The 20,659-nt window shown below is 31.6% G+C and overlaps 1 protein-coding gene across 6 annotated transcripts in view; it reads left to right on the top strand.

Moving 5' to 3' along the window:
- Nucleotides 1-20,659, top strand: part of ATRNL1 (attractin like 1) — an 832,634-nt gene that overhangs the window by 351,211 nt on the left and 460,764 nt on the right. For all 6 annotated transcript variants that reach the window (XM_017944361.3, XM_017944358.3, XM_017944357.3 and 3 more), the window contains 3 exons: nt 5,460-5,554; nt 10,695-10,773; nt 12,720-12,877. In XM_017944361.3, coding sequence (XP_017799850.1) covers nt 5,460-5,554; nt 10,695-10,773; nt 12,720-12,877 — 332 coding nt within the window. The remainder of the gene's footprint in view (nt 1-5,459; nt 5,555-10,694; nt 10,774-12,719; nt 12,878-20,659) is intronic.

Genomic DNA, 20,659 nt, shown 5'->3' with positions numbered 1-20,659 from the left:
CATTAAAAAGTCAAGAAACAACAGATGCTGGAGTGAATGTGGAGAAATAGGAATGCTTTTACACTGTTGGTGGGAGTGTAAATTAGTTAAACCATTGTGGAAGACAGTGTGACGATTCCTTGATGATCAAAAACTAGAAATTTGACCCAGCAATCCCATTACTGGGTATACACCCCAAAAATTATAAATCATACTACTATAAAGACACATGCATACATATGTTTATTGCAGCATTTTTCACAATAGCAAAGACTTGAAACCAACCCAAATGCCCATTATGTTAGACTGGATAAAGAAGATGTGGCACATATACACCATGGAATATTATGCAGCCATAATAAAGAATGAGTTCATGTCCTTTGGAGGGACATGGATGAAGCTGGAAACCATCATTCTTAGCAAACTAACACAAGAACAGAAAACCAAACACCACATGTTCTCACTCATAAGTGGGAGTTGAACAATAAGAACATATGGGCACAGGGAGGGGAACATCACACATTGGGGCCTGTCAGGGGGTGACAGGCAAGGTGAGGGATAGCATTAGGAGAAATACCTAATGCAGATAACAGCATCTGCAGCTGATGGGTGCAGCAAACTACCATGGCACATGTATACCTGTGTTATAAACCTGCACATTCTGTACATGTATCCCAGAATTTAAAGTATAATAATAATGAAAATAAATTTTTGAATAGTAATATATATATAATACTCTCTTATGAATATATTCTTAACTTCATTGCCCTGTTTTTACTTCATCCTCTATCAACAGACAATACTCTAATACAATATCAACTAACTTCGAAGCTTTTTTTGAACACTCTGCTGTAGAAAAACATACTAACCAGTCTCACTTTAGATGCATACTCACCAATCTCATACTATTTCAGCTTCTTCATTCCTGTAGTTCAGCGAGTGGGAGGGAGTGGAACCCAGTGTCTTTTTTGCTCCCATTGCTTGGCGAGCAGGAAGGAATGGTGTGCAATGACTTTTTTTGCTCCCATTGTTCAGCAAGTGGAATGAAGGGTTACAGCTCTTTTGTCCCTACCACCTACGGCTTGGTGAATGGGAGGGTTACAGGTCTTTTTTTTCCATCACCCACAGCTTAGTGAGTTCTGGGTTCTTGTCTTGTGACCAAGAGGAATAAGGTATGTGGACACTGGAGAGTTAGTAAGGCAGAGAAGAATTTTGTTGAGCAACAGAAGGAAAGCTCTCAAGCTCTCAGTGGACAGAGGGGACCCTGAAAGTGGGTAGCTCCCTGTGAGGCTGAGTCTTGGGTTTTTATGGGCTTAAAATCGGCAGGAAGAGGGTGGTACTTTATAATTGGTCCATGGGTGGTCTTGGAAAAAGCAGCATTCAGTTAGTTAAAAGGCATCATACAGAAGGAATCAAGAGAGAGTGGGTGGGTTGGGGATAGAAGTATCTCTCCAGTTGTGGACTCTATCTGGAACTGGCAGTTCAATTTTCAGGCTTTAGGCTGTCTTTGGCTTGAAGGTTGGCTTTCACCAGGGACCTGTCCATGTCTACCTAGGAATTTGTCTGTCTCCTGTCACTATAAATACTATATTTCCTTCGTCTATTTACTTTCCCTCTTTTTGATGACTATTTTAGATGTTTCCTCTGCCCTCGCATTTCCCATCCCCTCATCCTCCATTCTCTTTCTCAGCTGATGGCCTTTCTGATTTTATTGAGAAAATGGAAGCAATCAAAAGGGCACTTCCATATGATCCCACCACCACGTTTCCCTTCCTGCTCTCTGTTCAATATGATCTCCTCTCTGCATGTTGTGTTTATTCAGTCTTTATGTTTTTTTTCACAAGATCTCATCACCTTTTACCTACCTCAGGAAATAGTTCCAAAAGTCCTCCTCCCTGTCTTCTATTAGCAATTTTTCCTTTTCTACTAATTTTTTTCCAATCAGCATAAATTGTGTTATTTCCCCAATCTAAAACTGAAGTTTTCTTACATGTCTTGATCATAGTTATTCTTCATGCTAATTTGTCATTTATCTGTATTTATCAATAAAGCAATAAATTATTTGAATTGATTTACAGTCAATCATGTTGTCATTTCTTTATGCCATAATAGAGTAGTTCATTAAGGCAGCATAAAAATTTATTTTCAAGTTATGTACATTTATGGATAAATTTGAGACATATTTTAAATTTTAATGTTTTATATCCTGTACCTACTTCGCTAAGAAGTTCAGAGCATATTTCAGCATTAAGTTACATGTTTAAGTGTCAGGTAAATTATTCATTCATAACCAAATACACCATCATGATTTTTGAAATTCTGAGGAGAAATATATAATCTCCTAGTTAAGTGGAAAATTGTGTAGTTGCCTTCTGGAGGACTTTCATTCTAAGCAGCTTTAAAAGGAAACATTTTGTGTAGAAGTCTAAATTTTCTTTCTTTATGGTAATTCACATTCATTGATTGGTATTCTTATTAGACACTTGAATTGATTAATACTGATACTAATTTTGTTCTAGATTTCAGCTTTATATTTTTAGCCCAATTGACATTAGGATTGATCATTACCATACACAAGATACTTCATGCTGATCTAGTATTTTCAACTCTATTAAATATAAGAAGAGAGAAAATCGTGCTTGAATGCCTGGACAAGAATTTGGTTGGGCATATTTGTGGCAGATGCTGGTGTCTATATAGGCAGAAAAATGTCTGTAGGTCTGGGGCATTGCAGCCTTTACTCAGGACTGCTCCAGGTTCTGAAGTCTCCCAGATCCTACCTCCTAAAGGGCATTCATTTCCTGATTTCTTAATGCTTAGTTGCAGTCTTGAAAAAATAAAGATGCTTGAGCAGACGAATTTGTGGAAATAGTTTTGAAGTGCTTGCTTTTCCTTAGTGATATTTTTTTCTCCATTCTAAATACATATTCTCTTTCTCAAGACTGCAGCCGTACTTTTGAATCTACTCAGCTGCATTTGCCCAAGATGATCACTACTTGATCTTTTAAACATTGTATTTGCTTGATGTCCATAGCCCTAAATTCTGGGTTTCTTTTTCTCTCCTGGAGTAGCCATTTCTCAGTCTCCTTTGCCAGTTTCTCTTCAGGCTCTGATTATTTAACATTGGTGGGCATCAGGGCTAATCTCTCAGACCTCTTGTCTGTCTGCAAAGACTATTTCCTGCCTTCATGGCTTTCAATCCCATGTAATTTCTGATAACTTACAAATTGTTATCTACTACACATGCTCCTGAGCCTGACTTAACATCTGGCTATTCAATAAATTTCTCAAACTTAATATCTCTCTTTTTTTTTTTTAGTCCATTTTGGTTTTGTTTTTGTTTTTTTTAATTATACTTTAAGTTCTAGGGTACATGTGCATAACATGCAGGTTTGTTACATATGTATACCTGTGCCATGTTGGTGTGCTGCACCCATCAACTCGTCAGCACCCATCAACTCATCATTTACATCAGGTATAACTCCCAATGCAATCCCTCCCCCCTCCCCCCTCCCCGTGATAGGCCCCGGTGTGTGATGTTCCCCTTCCCAAGTCCAAGTGATCTCATTGTTCAGTTCCCACCTATGAGTGAGAACATGCGGTGTTTGGTTTTCTGTTCTTGTGATAGTTTGCTGAGAATGGTGGTTTCCAGCTGCATCCATGTCCCTACAAAGGACACAAACTCATCCTTTTTTATGGCTGCATAGTATTCCATGGTGTATATGTGCCACACTTCCTTAATCCAGTCTGTCACTGATGGACAGACAGTCAGGAATATCTTTAAAATTAAGCTCCTAGACAGGAATATCCTAGACAGGAATATCTTTAAAATTCCTAAAAAAAGACAGGAATATCTTTAAAATTAAGCTCCTAATTATTCCCCCAAGTTCCATCGCAGTCAAACTATTCTCCATTTAAGTTAATGGTGATTTTTGCTTGGTCTTAGGAAAAAAATTAAAAAAAAAAAAACTTTGCCTTTCTTTCTTACAAAGGCTACGTTCTTTTATTTAGCTAATCCTGTTTGCTGTATCTTAAAAATGCATTCACTGTATTTAACCACTTCCTGTGACCTTCACTGCTGTTACCCTGGCCTCCATTACTTCCTGCCTGTATTACTGGCACAGCCTTTATGAGAATCACAGTTAAGGCTTGCTCTTCATTTGAGGTTTTTGTACTTGTCCTCTGTGCCTGGAATATTTTTTTCTGGTAAACTCCATATTCATTTACTATCTCAATTCTCTAAATGTTTCTTCTCAAAGCTGGAGGCATACTCCTACCTAACAGTATCTCCCTCCTCTTTACTGGTTTATTCTTCTCCAAAAGACTGATGTTCATTCAGTAGAGTATAAGTTGCAAGAGGACAGAAATTTTTATTTTTTAATTGTATCTGCAGTGCCTAGAACACTGGCACATTGAATTTTCCTCTGCAATTTTTTGGCAGTCAGATGAAAATTGGAACTATGACCTATTGCATAATTCTCATTATCAGGTATAAGGACACCTATAAATTCTTAGACAAAATGTTGCCTTACACTGAATTATACAATAAATATATAGGGTGAATCTTATAAAGTATACAAGTAAGCATATGAATAATGCCTTAATAGTTTTAAAAAGAAATTCATTTAATGTAATTCAATCTGTACATTCTATATTAATACTTTTTAATGGTTAAGGGTATAATATGAAAGGTATTATCCAAAAGATAGAAGTAATCTATATTTACTTAAAATAATTTGAAATAATTTTTATAAATGTAGCAGTTTAATGTTATTAGCAATACGTCACCCTCATGTAATATGCATAGCCACTCATGTCCTATAACATTTAAATGTTTCACCTTGGTTTCAGCATTATGTGTGGACAAAATTAAGAATATCTTTTCCCAGAATTCCTTGTATCATTGTGAATAAATGTCATATCTGTAAAATGATGTTTATCAGAGAATCATTTAAAAATTACTAAAAGTAGAAGTGAACACAATTGAAAAACAAGTAAATACATTACAGTATATGATAAATATTATTTAGCTATCAAACTTCATGTTTTCAAAGAATTTTGAGTTTATGAAAGTTATGAAGTTTCATGAAAATGTCTATCTTTATGGCTACAGAATTCTAACTGGAATAAAATGTACCAAAATGTTAACTGTATTTCCCTCTAGTTATAAAATTATAGATAATTTTTATTTTATTCTCTTTTGTATAGTTTCCAGAATGTCTATAATGTTTGTTTTAACTTTATAATAGCATCAGAAATAATAAATATAATTTTTAAGGAATTAGTACTTCTTCCATAACTATGTTTTGCTTTTTGTTGATTGAGGACGAAGATTTGTATTTTGTTATACTTAAATATACCACTAGTATTTAACAATAATCATTTTTAATATCAGTGTACAATATATTGTAACCTAAATTTTGCTTTTTAGACAGTTTTTAAAGTACATATCAGGATTGTACTTTTTTTCCTCCCTACAGACAGCCTTTTGATTGATTATCAGTTTACCTTCAGCTTATTACAGGAAGATGATCGCCACCATACTGCCATAAACTTTATAGCAAACCCAGAACAGGTGAGGAAAGATTGTTATCTTTTAAAGTATGATTATCCTAGTGTCAATGGATACAACTTTTTTTTTTTCATATTTCATTGTGATTTTACCTCTTCTCAGAATTATCACATTGTAGAGACTTTGTAGAAACTACTAATCCTGTTAATTTTTTCTGTCTTTGTGATTCAATAATTTGTGATTTTGATATTTCAGATTTTGCAAATAGCCCTATATTTTAAATTATATATAATTTCTCCCTTTATATATTCTTGTAACAAAATTTATGCCTATAATTATGCAAACACAGACTGTTCTTATTTAAAAATAAATCTCAGTCAGGTGCGGTGGCTCACACCTGTAATCCCAGCACTTTGGGAGGCTGAGGTGGGCGGATCATGGGGCCCAGAGATCGAGACCATCCTGGCCAATGTAGTGAATCCCCGTCTCTACTAAAAATACAAAAATTAGGTGGGCATGATGGCGTGCGCCTGTAGTCGCAGCTACTCAGGAGGCTGAGGCAGGAGATTTGTTTGAACCCAGGAGGCGGAGGTTGCAGTGAGCTGAGATCATACCACTGCACTCCAGCCTGACGACAGAGTGAGACTCCATCTCAATAAATAAATAAATAAATAAAACTAATGAATTCAAAGCATACTATATTAAGTATATTTTCCTTTCCTTTATACCATTCCATAGTAATGGGTTTTCATTGTCCTTTTTTTAAGTCAGTAGTTTGTCTGAGTTATATGAATGATGGCTTCTTTAATGATATGACTACATCATTGATATCATTGTATAAGCTTTTGAAGTTTAAATATATGAAAGATTAATTGTGAATTTTAATTTCAATCCATCAATTCAGGTAAAGACTCCTAGGTTGTGTTGAAATAATACACATATTTTGCTGTCCATCTGAGACTTTATTAAGTTGAAAATCCTGAGAATGGAAATATCAAACATAGGGTTTATTTGGGTTGAATTTTAGTTCTTTTAAAACTAACATTCATACATTTGAAATGAAGTTATGTTAAATATATATATAATTATTTTTATAAATTAATCCATATTGTTAAATCCATATCATATATTTAATGTTTTTTCAAGTAGGTGGAACCTCTAAATATATTATTACCTTGACATTTTCCAGCTTCTTTCTTTATAATGTAGTTCATTGGACTTGCTGACAACTAATATAATTTCTTAAATTTTTCTTTTCCAGTAAAATAGCATTCTGCCTCCCCCATCACCAAAAAAAAGAACAGTTTATTTTACATTTTATGTTATTCTTTATTCCCTAGAGTTTAAGAATGACTATATTCTTGGGAAATACATTTAAAGTTTTGACTTTTAAATAAGAATTTAAAAGATATTTTGTTTCAAATAAAGCCATCCTTCACTGATTATCTGTTTATATATAGATACATTAATAATCTCAGAAACTACATTTATCAATGTGATAAAGTTCTTATACTTGCATTATAATTACCATTGACTTTTTATTGTAGTAAAATAGCCATAAAATAAAATTTATTTTAATAATTTCAGGTATATAATTCAATGGCATTAAGTATATTTATAGTGTGGTGCAATCATCACCATCATCCACATTTTCATTATCCCTAACAGAAACTCTGTGTTTATTAAGCAATAATGCCTCATTCCACACTTCTTTGCAGCCCCTGGTATCTTTATTCTACTCTCTGCCTTTATGAATTGACTCACACTAGGCACTTCATATAAGTGTAATCATTTGTCCTTTTGTATCTGGCTTATTTCACTTAGCATGGTGTTTCCAAGGTTCATCCATGTTGTAGCAGGTGTCAGAGGTCATTCTTTACCTTTGGCTTCTTGATTATTTAATAGTAATTCCAAACCTGTGGGGTTCTTTGAAGATCTACGAAATTTAATGTAAGAGGTATGTCTGACTCACAATTTGAGAGTGAATAATATTCCTCCACAGTATTGTCCATAGTGTCATACACTTATGTCCAGATTAGCCACAATTCTAGTTTGCTTCTCTTTTTCTCCTTCAATTTCTCCTTCAATTTCTAGCAATCCCAAGTGCTTTCCAATGTCCCAGCTTTGTTTTACTTTCTACTGTCTTGTCCACTTGAAGTCAAGAAACCAGAAAAGTGTTCTGTGAAGCTTAAGGATGCAAAACTGTCATGAGAGGCATCACTAAGAATGCTTATAGTGTCGTTTTGTGTAACCCTCTTTAATTAAAGATATATTCACATGGGAATAATCTCTGAAATTATTATGTATTACTGGGCAAGGCTTATTCTATAAGAAAATAATAATAAAAAGTAGATACCTTAACTACTTATACATTTCCTACATTTTGAAAAATAGATTTAATTTTAACTCACTATCCATCACTTCTAGCCAGTGCTTTCATGTGAACAATTTCTGAACAGGTTTCTCTATAACAGTATTTGCCAAACTTATCGATATCTAACAAACAATGTTCTAAACACTGATTTTATCACTTACTGGAATAACTACCGTGTCACTTTTTCAGTACAGCTTTTTAAACCCTAAATGCTTTTTATATGGCTTTAGTTATGGTACCATATACTTCAGCATTGCCTAAACTTGGAATTGATAGAGAATGAACTAGAAGTTTAAAAAGAGTTTTATAGTTTTTTTTATATCAATTGGAAATTTTGTGTGACGTTTTAGCAACAACAGTTATGCTCATATTAATCTCATCCCGCATAAGGTACACATAATTAAGAAGAGGCAATTTCAAGAGAAAATAAAGATTTAAGCCTCCTCAAGGATATACTGTTTTCACCATGCTTTACTTTAATTAAAAAGTGACTTTTTGGATCCATTTCATTCATAGTAAAAAAAAAAATCCACTCCTCAGACCATGTGCTTTTTTTGAGTTCCCAATCCTCTGAGTGAAGATGAAGATGAAGAAAAAGAAGAAAAAGAATATACCCTGTACTATACCTAATAATGACAGCAACACTATAATTATAAGCACTATGGGCTGAAACCAAAGTTTTTTTCCAGAAATTACTTCATTTAATGCTCACGTGAACTTCTTGAGGGAAGTAATTACATCCCCATTTTAGAGATTAGAAAAGTGATTTTTGGAAAGGAAAAGTAATTTCCCCCTAATCAATCAGTGTGTACATTAAAGACCTACTATTTCAATCTAAGGTTATCTGACTCTTCACTAATTCTTTTCATTGCTTCATGAAAATGATTTACTGTATATGAAACCGTTATTGGATTCAAGTATGGTTTGTTTATTATGATGACTTAAATCAACATTTGCTACCAGATATCTGCCTTTAATATCCAGATTTTCCTTAGGAATACATTGTGTATATTTGGAAGTATATTTTGTATACCACAACTGAACAATATAATGTATTGAATAGTCCCTATCTGCATGCTGATATAAAAGCATTCTGCATTTATTGCTACAGTCAAAGAGTTACTCAGTTTTTTTTCTGGCCTTCCATTTAATTTATGCCAACTCTGTGTTCACTTATATCTTAAGAGAAATAGGAAAATCTCAATATATTTGACAGTTTTGTGGCATGTACTGCAGAAGGATTCTTAACAGCTTGTCAATAGAATTCAGTATTATTTGATAATCAATAGAAAATAAGAAGGAAGTTAACTTCCGTCTTATATTCATGGCCTTTTTTGAATATCACTATGATGCCTAATGTAATAGCCTTCTGATTTACTCTATGTATTTAAAATCCAAGGTTTTAGTTTTCTTTGACTACTTCAAATTCTCAAATGCTTTCTCCACAATATTACTGTGCACTACTCTAAAAAAATGCATGACAATCACTCAACCTTATTATAACAAATTTTATTTTACATGCTCTTTCAAGATGATCATTCTTCTTGAAATCTTATTTGCCTCCTGGAAACTGTGACAATATCATTTGATGGATACGGAACACTGTTAAGAGTTCTTCATAGAGACTAAGCTGTTCTTCCATGTAGGGAAATCATTAAGAGTAGATGTTATTTGGAGGTATAAGATTGGGGCTTATGTGTCTGTCAAATGGAATGGCCATCACACATCATCCAGCAGCCTTTGCTTTTTATGATGTTCCTTATTTCTCCTGCTATTCATCAGGGAAAGGCCATTTCCTTGTCAGTTTTCCCCTAAGACTGTTATATCAGAAAAGGGGAATTTAGTTGCTTCCATATTTACTTTCTCCTAGGAGCCACTCAGAAAATTGGTAATATATTTTCTATTAGCTTAACTGCTTTATCATATTTAGAAAAATGGTAAAACTAAGGAATTAATATATTCTCTATCTCTCTTACTGCATTTCACTAGCTAGATCTTAGCAGTATAGATTTTTCTACAAGTCTTTGTAGAGAATATTTAAAATAAGCATAATACACTCAGTATCTGAAGCTAAACTTACCCATTGTGACCATCATTCTTTGCCTTTCCACAGGAACAAATAGTTGTAAATATACAACTACTGAAACTATTTGAAAATCACAAATAACATTTAAAGAAATCTCTTAGGCATATTTCCCTGAAATTAAATGGAAAGAGTCTGTACTCCATTAATGAATGACAAGAAGTGGGTTGACTGACATAAAATTAAAATACTCAGTGTTTCTGTTGTATAACTGTGTAAACAATATGATCTGCTCGTTGTTTTTTTTTTTTTTTGGAATAGGTTCATCATTTTTACCTGAAAGTTTTAGTTTATGTAGTTTTTCCCACTTGAAAATATGGGTGTAATAATAAAAATATACACCTAAGAAGAAGTCTTTCCACAAAATAATCTTACATTGTTATAAAATAGCTTGGGACTAATCCAAACCTGTATCATTTAAACCTAGCAAAAAGAATCAAAATACAAATATCAAATTTAAAGTAAGTTTAGTCTACAACTAATTAAAGAGGATCCAAATAAAAATATTAAATTATAGGAGCCTCTGGCTTACATACAAAAGACCAAATTACAATAGAGAAGATAAATGTGGAACTTGATATCTACCTTTGAATTTATTACACATTTTCTTCATTAAAATGTATAAATGGCATCTACATATATTCAGTTGAATATTTGCAGAATGTATAGAGTTTAAGGAATAAAGCAGCCGTAATTAAATCAGTGTAATTTTTATTTTTTAACGTTAATATTTTCTTTTCTGGTAGTCGAACAAAAATCTGGATATATCAATTAATGCATCAAACAACTTTAATCTCAACATTACGTGGTCTGTCGGTTCAACAGGTAAAAAAATTTTGATGTCATATCTCTTTTACATGTGTTCCTATCTGGAAGTTGTTCTAACATGATCTACTGTTAATTAAATAAATGAAATTTAAAAAATATTATATGCCGTAATTATTTTGCTGTTACTGATAAAAATAATAAGTAGAAAAATGAATAGAGCTTCATTATTTTGTTAACTTTCTCCTTTATTCAATTAAAATTAGATTAGTAACAAATACTAGACACTAAATTAAATTTTTAAATGGCAGTGTTATAAAATGTGATTTTAATTTAGATAAATTGTTTCTTTAATGACTACAGACTGAAATTTCAATTGTTTGATTTGCTACTGAAACTATAAATTTTAATTATTAACCTTAATATTTATATAAAACAATGAAATTCTTCTGTATATACTGATTAAAGTAAACATCTATTATTGTCAAGCTTAGAAAATATAATCCCTCTTGTCAGCTTCAGTGCTCAGAGGAGTTAAGAAACTGATACATAATATGTGTTTCATAATAAGGCTAGTAAATTTAAATTACTGGCTTAAAAAGTATATCTGAGAAGCTGTTCAAATTTTTATGTTGAATTATGAAATGTATTCTTACCTTAATTTTATTTTTACTTTTATTCTAAAAATTTTATTGGCATCTATTTTCTATATCAAAGGTATACTGTTGCATAGATGTGCTGGAAATTGTTTCCTTTTTATAGAGAATTTAGGGATTCTTAGAAATTTATATTTGACTTCTGAAAATTAAGTTATTATGCTATTTTAATATGTAGAATATTATATTTGAATATGTAGAATATTAATTCAAGAATTAAGAGATCTTTTGCAATTCCAGAATTTATATATTACATTCAAAAAATGAAAATTCAGGCAAATAGGCATTTTGTTACTATTAGTGCCAAACATATAGTAAAATGTTGGCACTATAGGTTTCATTAAGGAAAAAATTCATAATAACCTGTCCTGTTAATTTGAAAGTTATTTCTGACCAGTAAAAAACTATAAGGGTTTAAAAATATGTCTACAAAAATGTCTATAATACATTTCTAATCACTTTAGAACAATAATTTTAGTATGCAAGAAATCACATGTTCTTTCAGATTCCCAGTCCAAATCTCAGAAATTTTTATTTATCAGATTTGGAGATGAAGTCATGGAATCTGCATTTTATAAAAGCACACAAGGTGATTATGTAATAAGTGGTTAGTTAATTCAATTACGCAGTATACTAATTCTACTTATTTTTACTATTCATTAAGGTGAAAGTTTGCTAAGATTGTTGGAAATGCTTTGTTCTATTTTATTAACTTCAGTAAATATTTACTGAGCACTCAATATGTGTTTAACTAATTGAGCATTTAGCTCATGTTTTAAATTGTGGCCTCCACCCAATTTATTTAAAGCAGTGATGGTTCAATTTGTGGTAAGACAAATAAATTGATTTTTTTCCCATTTTTAAATTGGATTGAGACACACGAAAATATGGTCTGATTTCTTTTGAAATGCTCTGTAGCATTGTAAACAGAATGAGCTCAGTTTCTAGAGCCACATATACCTGAGTTCCAAAGAGGAGTTTACTGCTTAGTAGCTATAAACTTGGGGCAAGTGCTTTAATCTTTCTGAGGCTCAGGTTGAAATCTGAAAAATGGAGGTGATGATACTTCTGGGATATTATTGGTTTTAAAAAAGAATATAAAGTCTCTAAGCCAGTGCCTAGTACATTGCACTTAATCAGTGGTAGCATTTTTTAAAATAATTTTTATACTAAATTTATTTCCATTATATTTATGGCAAACCTATTTTCTTTAATTCAAAATTATAAGCCTGAGTATATTTTGATAATTGTATTTTTATAAGAGCAATTATAAAAACTAAGTATAATATGCATTTTTAAATTCATAAAGATATTTCCTAATATTAATTATTTAAATTATTTACATTTTAGCTGGAACAATATCTGGGGAAGAGACTCCTATAGTTTCCAAGAATAATATAAAGGAATACAGAGATAGTTTTTCCTATGAAAAATTTAACTTTAGAAGCAATCCTAACATTACATTCTATGTGTACGTCAGCAACTTTTCCTGGCCTATTAAAATACAGGTAAGTGTTAAGAGTATTTACTTCTAATGACCATTATATCATTAAGAAAAGAATGATGATTTTGTCCAAAGTGATGATATATATATATTTCTTGACTAATACAAAAACATGTATTGACCTTTGATAAATAAAGGTCTGCGAATGTCTGTGATGATGAATTTCTCCGTAAAAACCCTCATGGAACCAACAAACTCTATACTTAAAATTTTCAATGATTATTATATACTAAGCTGTGCATCCAACTGAAATATTTTGATTTTCTGATTAATTCTATACTTTAACTGAGGGTTAAATAAATACTGTTCTCATATAACGCCACTTGAAATTATTTTCTGTGTTTGAGTAATCTTCGTTTTACTTTAGCATATTCTGAAAATAATCTGATCTTTCATTAAAGATTTTGAGTTAGCAGTATTTAAGTTACCTCTTTAAGTAATTACCTCTCATCATTAATTTCCTAATCTATACTATATATGTGTTTTACTTTTCATTTTTGTTATGGTTAGAGGTAGGCTACTGAAGACTTCAGATTTACTACTAGGAAAGAATTGGAATATTCTTTCTATCTTGTAGTCAAGGTTTGTGTTCTTAATTTATGTTTTCATGAAAGAAAACCTATCTATTGGGATGTTGGGATTTGTTCATTCCTTTACAACTGATTGATTAGATTGAATTTACATTAGTTATTTGAATAGCTTATATATATCAATCCTTGTTCATGGCTTTTATGTTTTAAAAATATTTTAAAGATTTTCAGATCATCCCTTCCCTATATATTAGTAAATTACAGCATATGCTCTGTAACTAGAAATGTTTGCAGGTTTTATTTATATCAATTTCTATGTGATTCGTGGAAAGAATGAGTGATTTTAAAAATAATATGTTTACTGGAAAAATTTTTTCTTTTTCTTTTTAAGGTTGATGTAACACTTAAATTATGGTAATTATTCAACTGTTCAAGAAATATGAGTATAAATTACTATTCAGTACATGTTTGAGAATTAATTTGAGAAATTTACTTCTTCATTGTATAGTGATTTAGAAGATGATACAGTCAGAAAAATGCCATAAATATTTGTTTTTAAAATTTTAACGTTGAGGATGGATAATTTTATTTCCTAAGATTCATAGAGAAATATTTATCAAATTTCACTTCATTTATTCAGTTATGATTGAAATGGAAAAGGGTTCATCTATAGAACTTACTAATTAGTTATTAAAATTGACATGATTATATTTTAAATTGCTTCCTGTCCTTTATTTCTTGTTTATATAATTTTGAAAAAACCATTACATAGTTATTTTAGAATGTTCTTGAATACTTAATGGCTAGGAATTAACTTTCTACATTGGGTTTTTTTGAGAACTTACTCTTCTGAAACGAAATCAAAATTTGTGTAACGAGGTTGAAATACTCCACTCTCTCAAAATATACAGTGTGGAAAATAATTGAGATGGACAAGATATGTGGTCCTAATTTCTCCTCTTTATTAAACTCATTATATTATGCCTAAGGAATATGTTACATTAAAGCATAGAAGTATTAATATATGTGTTTATTTATAAGACTATAATAAACTTTAAATTACAATATTAAACAAAACACAGTAAAATTATTTTAATTATGATTTTAAATACTGGCAGCCATCATTGTACTCCCTTTCAGTAAGTTCATAAGTTTTTTGGATTCCACCTATAAGTGATATCATGCAATATTTGTCTTTTTGTGACTGACTTGTTTATTTAGCATAATGTCCTTCAGTTTCTTCTGTGTTGTCACTAATAGCAAGATTTTCTACTTTTTAAAGGCTGAATAATATTCCATTGTTATGTGTGTGTATGTATGCTTATAAATATATACATATTATGTATATGAAACATATAGATATAAATCACAATTTCTTTATGCTTTCATCTATCTATCCATGGACACAGCTTGTTTCTATATCTTGGCTATTGGAAATAATGTTGCAAAGAATGTGAGAGTGCTGTATCTCTGACATACTGATTTCATTTACTTTGAACATATCCCCAGTAGTGGGATTGCTGGATCATTGGTAGTTTTCTTTTTAATTTTTTTGGGAATCTTCATACAGCTTTACATAATGGCTATACCAATTTACATTCCATCAATTGTGTGTTAGAATTTCCCTTGCTCCACATCCATTCTAACACTTGTTAGCTTTTGTATTTTTGATAATGGCCATCATAACAGCTGTGAGGTGATATGTCATTGTGGTTTTGATTTGCATTTCTTTGATGATTAGCAATGCTGAGCACCATTTCATATGCCTATTGGTCATTTGTATGTCTTCTTTGGAGAAAGTGCAATCAGGTCCTTTGCCCATTTTTTACATTAGGTTTTTGTTTTCTTGCTATTGAGTTCCATGAGTTTCTTCCATATTTTGGATGTTAACTTCTTATTGAATAGATCATTTGCAAATTTTTTTTTTTTCTATTCTGTAGGTTGCCTTTTCAGTTTGTTGTTTCTTTTGCTGTGCAAGGAAGCTTTTTTTAGTTTGATGCAGTCCCACTTGTTTATTTTTGCTTTTGTTGCCTCCACTTTTGGTATTATATCCAAAAAAATGATTGATAAGGCCAATGTCAAGGAGTTTAGTCCCTTTATTCTGTTTAGGATTTTTATAATTACAGGTCTTTTATTTACATCTTTAATCCATTTTGAGTTGATTTTTGTATATGATATAAAGAATCCAATTTCATCTTCTGCATATAGATATCCCAGTGTTACCAATACCATTTATTGAAGAGACTGTGTTTCCCTCACTGTTTATTCCTGGCACTGAGTCAAAGATCAGTTGACCCTGTCTATGGGTTTATTTCTAGGCTCTCTATTCTGCTCCACTGGTATTAGTGTATTTTTATGCCAGCAACTTCCTGTTTTGATTACTATAGATTCATTATATAGTTTGAAATCAGTACATATGATGCCTCCAGCTTTGTTCTTCTTTCATAAAATTTCTTAGACAATTTGCAGTCTTTTGTGGTTCTTTTTGAATTTTAGAATTTTTTCTATTTCTGTGAAAAATGTCATTGGAATTTTGATAGCAATTGTATTGACTCTGTAGAACACTTTGGGTATTGTGGCCATTTAAACAATGTTAATTCTTCCAATCAATGAACATAGGATATTTTTCCGTTTATTTTTGATGTTTTCAATTTCTTTCATAAAATTACTTTATAATTTTCAGTGTACAGGCCTTTCATTTCCTTGGTTAAACTTATTCTTAAGTATTTTATTCTTTTTGTTACTCTTGTAAATGTGATTGTTTACTTAACTTCTGATTTGGAGAGTTCATTGTTAATGTATAGAATTGCAACAGATTTTTGTATGTTGATTTTGTATCCTGCAACTTGACTGAGTTTTTTATTTTTTTAACAGTTTATTGATGGAGTGTCTAGGGTTTCTTGTATATAAGAACATGTCTCTGCAAACAGAGACAGGTTTTCTTCTTTTCCAATTTGGATGCCTTTTATTTTTCCTTGTCTAATTGCTTTGTCTAGGACTACTAGTCCTATGTTGAATAGAAGTAGTGAAACTGGGCATTCTTTTTTCTTTCCTAAAATTAGAGGAAAAACCTTCTGCATCTTGCCATTGTGTAGGATGTTAGCTATTGGCTTGTTGTGTATGTTCTTTATTGTGTTGACATACATTCCACTTAAACCTAATTTGTTGGAAGTTTTTATCATGAAACAGTGTTAAACTTTGTCAAATGCTTTTTCAGCATCTATTGAGATGATCATATAATTTTTGTCCTTCATTCTGTTAATGTGGTATATCACATTTTGATTCACATATGTTGAGCCATCCATGCATTCCTGGGATAAATCCCACTAGATCATGTTTTATGATACTTACAATGTACTGTTGAATCAAATGTGGTTGGCTAGCATTTTGTTGAGGATATTTGCATTTATGTTCATCAAGGACATTGGCCTGTAATTTTTTTTTTTCCATCTTCCCTGTGGTAAGCTGTGGTACAATAGTATTCATTTTTATTTATTTGTTTGTTTTCCCTCTTACTGTTACTATTTTATTTATTTTTTAAAGAACAGGATACAGCATTATTAACTATAGTCACCATGTTCTACAATAGAAATTTTCAATTTAATCCACCTATTTAACTAAAATTTTGTGTCCTTTTACCAACATCTCTGAAATGCCATTGATTTTCTTTTCTTGTAGTCTTCTTGTCTGACTTGGGTGTCAGGGAAATGCTGGCCTTACAGCATAAGTTTGGAAGTGTTCACTCTACTTCATCTTTTCGGAAGAGTTTGAGATGACTTGGTGTTTAATGCTTTAAATGTTTGTTAGAATTCACCAGTGAAGCTATCTATTTCTGGGCTTTTCTTTCTTGGAAAGCTTTTTATAACTGATTCAATCATCTTAGTTATTTTTGGTGTGATCAAGTTTTCTGTTTTTACATGATTCAGTCTTGGCAAGTTGTAGTTTTCTAGGAATTTATTCATTTTTTTCTAAGTTATATAATTTTTTGGCATACAGTTCCCTACAGTCGTTTCTTATGACCTTTTGGTATCTATGGTGTCAGTTGTAATGTGTCCTTATATATTTATAATTTGTTTAAGTCATGTCTCTTTTTTCTTCGTTAGTCCTGTGCAAGGTTTGTCAATTTTTTAAATTGTTTTAAAAACCAACTGCTTGTTTACCTTTTCTATTGTTTTTCTATTCTGTATTTCATTTATTTCTGCCATGATCTTTATTATTTCCTTCCTTCTGCTAACTTTGGGCTTCATGGTTTAACAATTCTATTGCCATTTATTGTAAGGTAGATCTAGTGGTCATGAACTTCTTCAGCCTATCAGTTTTTATGTCTCCTTCATTTCTGAAGGGCAGTATTGCCAGGTAAGGTATTCTTGGTTGGCAGTACTTTTCTTTCAGCACTTTAAATATATCGTCTCACTCCTCACCTGTGAGATTTCTGCTGAGAAATTTGTTGATATCCTTAGAAGTATTATCTTACATGCGATGGGTCACCTTTATCTTCTTCTGCAATTTTCTTTTTGAGTTTTTACTATCGGATTATGATGTGTCTTAGTGAAGTCCTTTTTAGATTTAATCTGTTTAGTGATGTTCAGCTTCATGGATCTAGTCATCTGTATTTCTCATCAGATTTGGGAAGTTTTGAGCCATTATTTTCAAGTTAATAGATGCCTCAAGTTTAGGGACTGTTGTGGGTGAAATAGAGTAGGTATGAAAGGGAGATATAGAGGTTTTTAAGAGTATCACCAGGGATCTTGGTGGTGTTAGGACTCTTCAGTGTCTTGAGTCTGGTGGTGGATGCATACATTTTTAAAGCATCCACTAAGTAAAATCAAGTGCTATATAAACACAAATTAATTATGGACAGTTTTCAGCACATTTTTTTTTTTTAACAAGAAAAAAGCGAACACATTTTATTAGTTTTCCATGAATGTGGAGATCTTTCTTTCTTTTTTTTTTTTTTTTGGTCATTCTACTGGTTTTTTTTTTTATTATTATTATACTTTAAGTTCTGGGGTGCATGTGCATAATGTGCAGGTTTGTTACATATGTATACTTGTGCCATGTTGGTGTGCTGCACCCATCAACTCGTCAGCACCCATCAACTCATCTTTTACATCAGGTATAACTCCCAATGCAATCCCTACCCCGTCCCCGCTCCCCATAATAGGCCCTGGTGTGTGATGTTCCCCTTCCCGAGTCCAAGTGATCTCATTGTTCAGTTCCCACCTATGAGTGAGAATATACCGTGTTTGGTTTTCTGTTCTTGCGATAGTTTGCTGAGAATGATGGTTTCCAGCTGCATCTATGTCCCTACAAAGGACACAAACTCATCGTTAAAGAACTGTTTATTTTGTAATTATTCAAAAAGGGCTATTTTAGAAATTCTTGATTGTATCCCCAATATTTATTTATTTGATTGTTATTTTTGATTTGATTGGATATTTATTTGATTGTTATTCAATGTTGAGATTATTGATTTTCTTTCTACTTTTTCTATCAATTACTGAGAATATTTTGGAAATTTCCAACTATTTTTGGTGATGTGTTTCTTTTTTGTAATATTGTCAGATTTTCTTCTTGTTTTTTGAAATTGTAGTAGTTTGTGCATACACATTTACAGAAAAGGTCCCTTTACTGACCCCTTTATTTTTATGAAATGTTCTTTTTTGTCTTTATTAAATCTATATACCAAACTACTTTCTACTCTCCAAATATCTGTCTTCTCTCATTGATTTCTTTTTGCTGGTTATTTTTACATTCTGTATTTTTTTTCTTTCAAATGACCTTTATGGTCTTAACCTTGTTTTCAACTCTTGCTTAGCCTTTGTCTAATTGTGAATATAACCTCCCTTATACCTAACTACTAGAAATTACTGTTTTCTTACAACTGGCATATTCTTCAGCTTATCACAGTTTATTTATATTTATTGTTTCCACTTATTTATCCCCTATTAGCCCTTAAACTCCTTTACAGAAGAAACTATATAATTTTTTGTATTTTTAGTACTTAGCTGAGGTAGCTAAAGGAATAGTTTTTAAATTAAGAGATGAGTAGTATATTTCTCTGGAGAAAGGAATGTACAGATAAAATATGCTTTCTTATACTCTTAAAACAGTTTAACTTGCAATGTGGTTTATTAGTACAATAAGAGATTTCTCCCTTATATTTACAAAAGTCACATAGGTTTCTTATTTAATAATAACCCAAATTCTTTCTTTTCCCAAAATGAAATTTTATAGTAAGTTGTTTTGTTAGTTAATATTTTTTATAAGAAACAGAAATCGTGCATGACTAACAAACAGAAGGAAATGTATTCTTAGCATAAGGTGTTGCTAACAATATGAAAGGGAAGAATAAATCATCAGGTTTTCAATAAGCAGAAAGCTTTCGTTCCAGCAGTTTTCACCTATGTGCATTAGTTAACATTCTTAACTGGGCATGCCTGCTGTATTGAATGAAATCTCGTGATTTCTCTAACCCATCCTATAAATATTCATTCAAGATCTAAAATCTTAAGTGAATAAATCCAACTGGCAAATTTAGGACACCTGTCTAACTTCCTCCTGACCCATAATGGTGCAAGAAAAAAAAATTGTCCTGGAAAGTAGTTTTTAGGCTTCTATGCTAGAAGATATGGGACTTGGATTCACAACCCCAATAAGGAAAAAATCTGAAGAAATCATTCTTTGTTTGGTCAGGAGATATTTGGTGATCAAAAGTCAACAAATACTTGTTATCATGGATAACTTTGGTAGAAGCATATATCTTATTTATCTAATAAATAAGAATATCTTTCTGAAATCAGTGTTTCCTTATTCTAGGGAAATAATGCACACTTGACTATAAAATAATGTAATTGATATTAAAGAAAGAAGGCTTCAGTTATTGTGATTTTTAAAAATATGCAATTAATCTGCTGCAAAGTGAATTATATGTAACATTTTCATCAATGCCAGTTCTAATGTAGATATTCTTATCTTGCTTCCAGGTTACAATTGTTTGCCTTCTCATTGTCAGTAAGCAGTAGGTATTAAGAACACGGGTTCTAAGTCAGACTACTACCTCAATTTGAAATTCTTAAATTATAAGTGATACGATTGAGAGGAAGGTTTTTGTTTGTTTTTTAAGTCACAGTCTTTCCATTTCTTCCTTTGTCAAATGGGAGATGATAATATTGCCTACCTTTATTAGTTTCTCTTGCTGTGTAGCAAGTTATCACAAGCTTATTAGGTTAAAACAAGAACTATTTATTATTTTA

The sequence above is a fragment of the Papio anubis genome, chromosome 11, assembly GCF_008728515.1.
Source record: "Papio anubis isolate 15944 chromosome 11, Panubis1.0, whole genome shotgun sequence".
Taxonomy (NCBI): Eukaryota; Metazoa; Chordata; class Mammalia; order Primates; family Cercopithecidae; genus Papio; species Papio anubis.
Note: the sequence above shows the minus strand (reverse complement) of the source record. Positions and strands in the feature narration are given on the sequence as shown.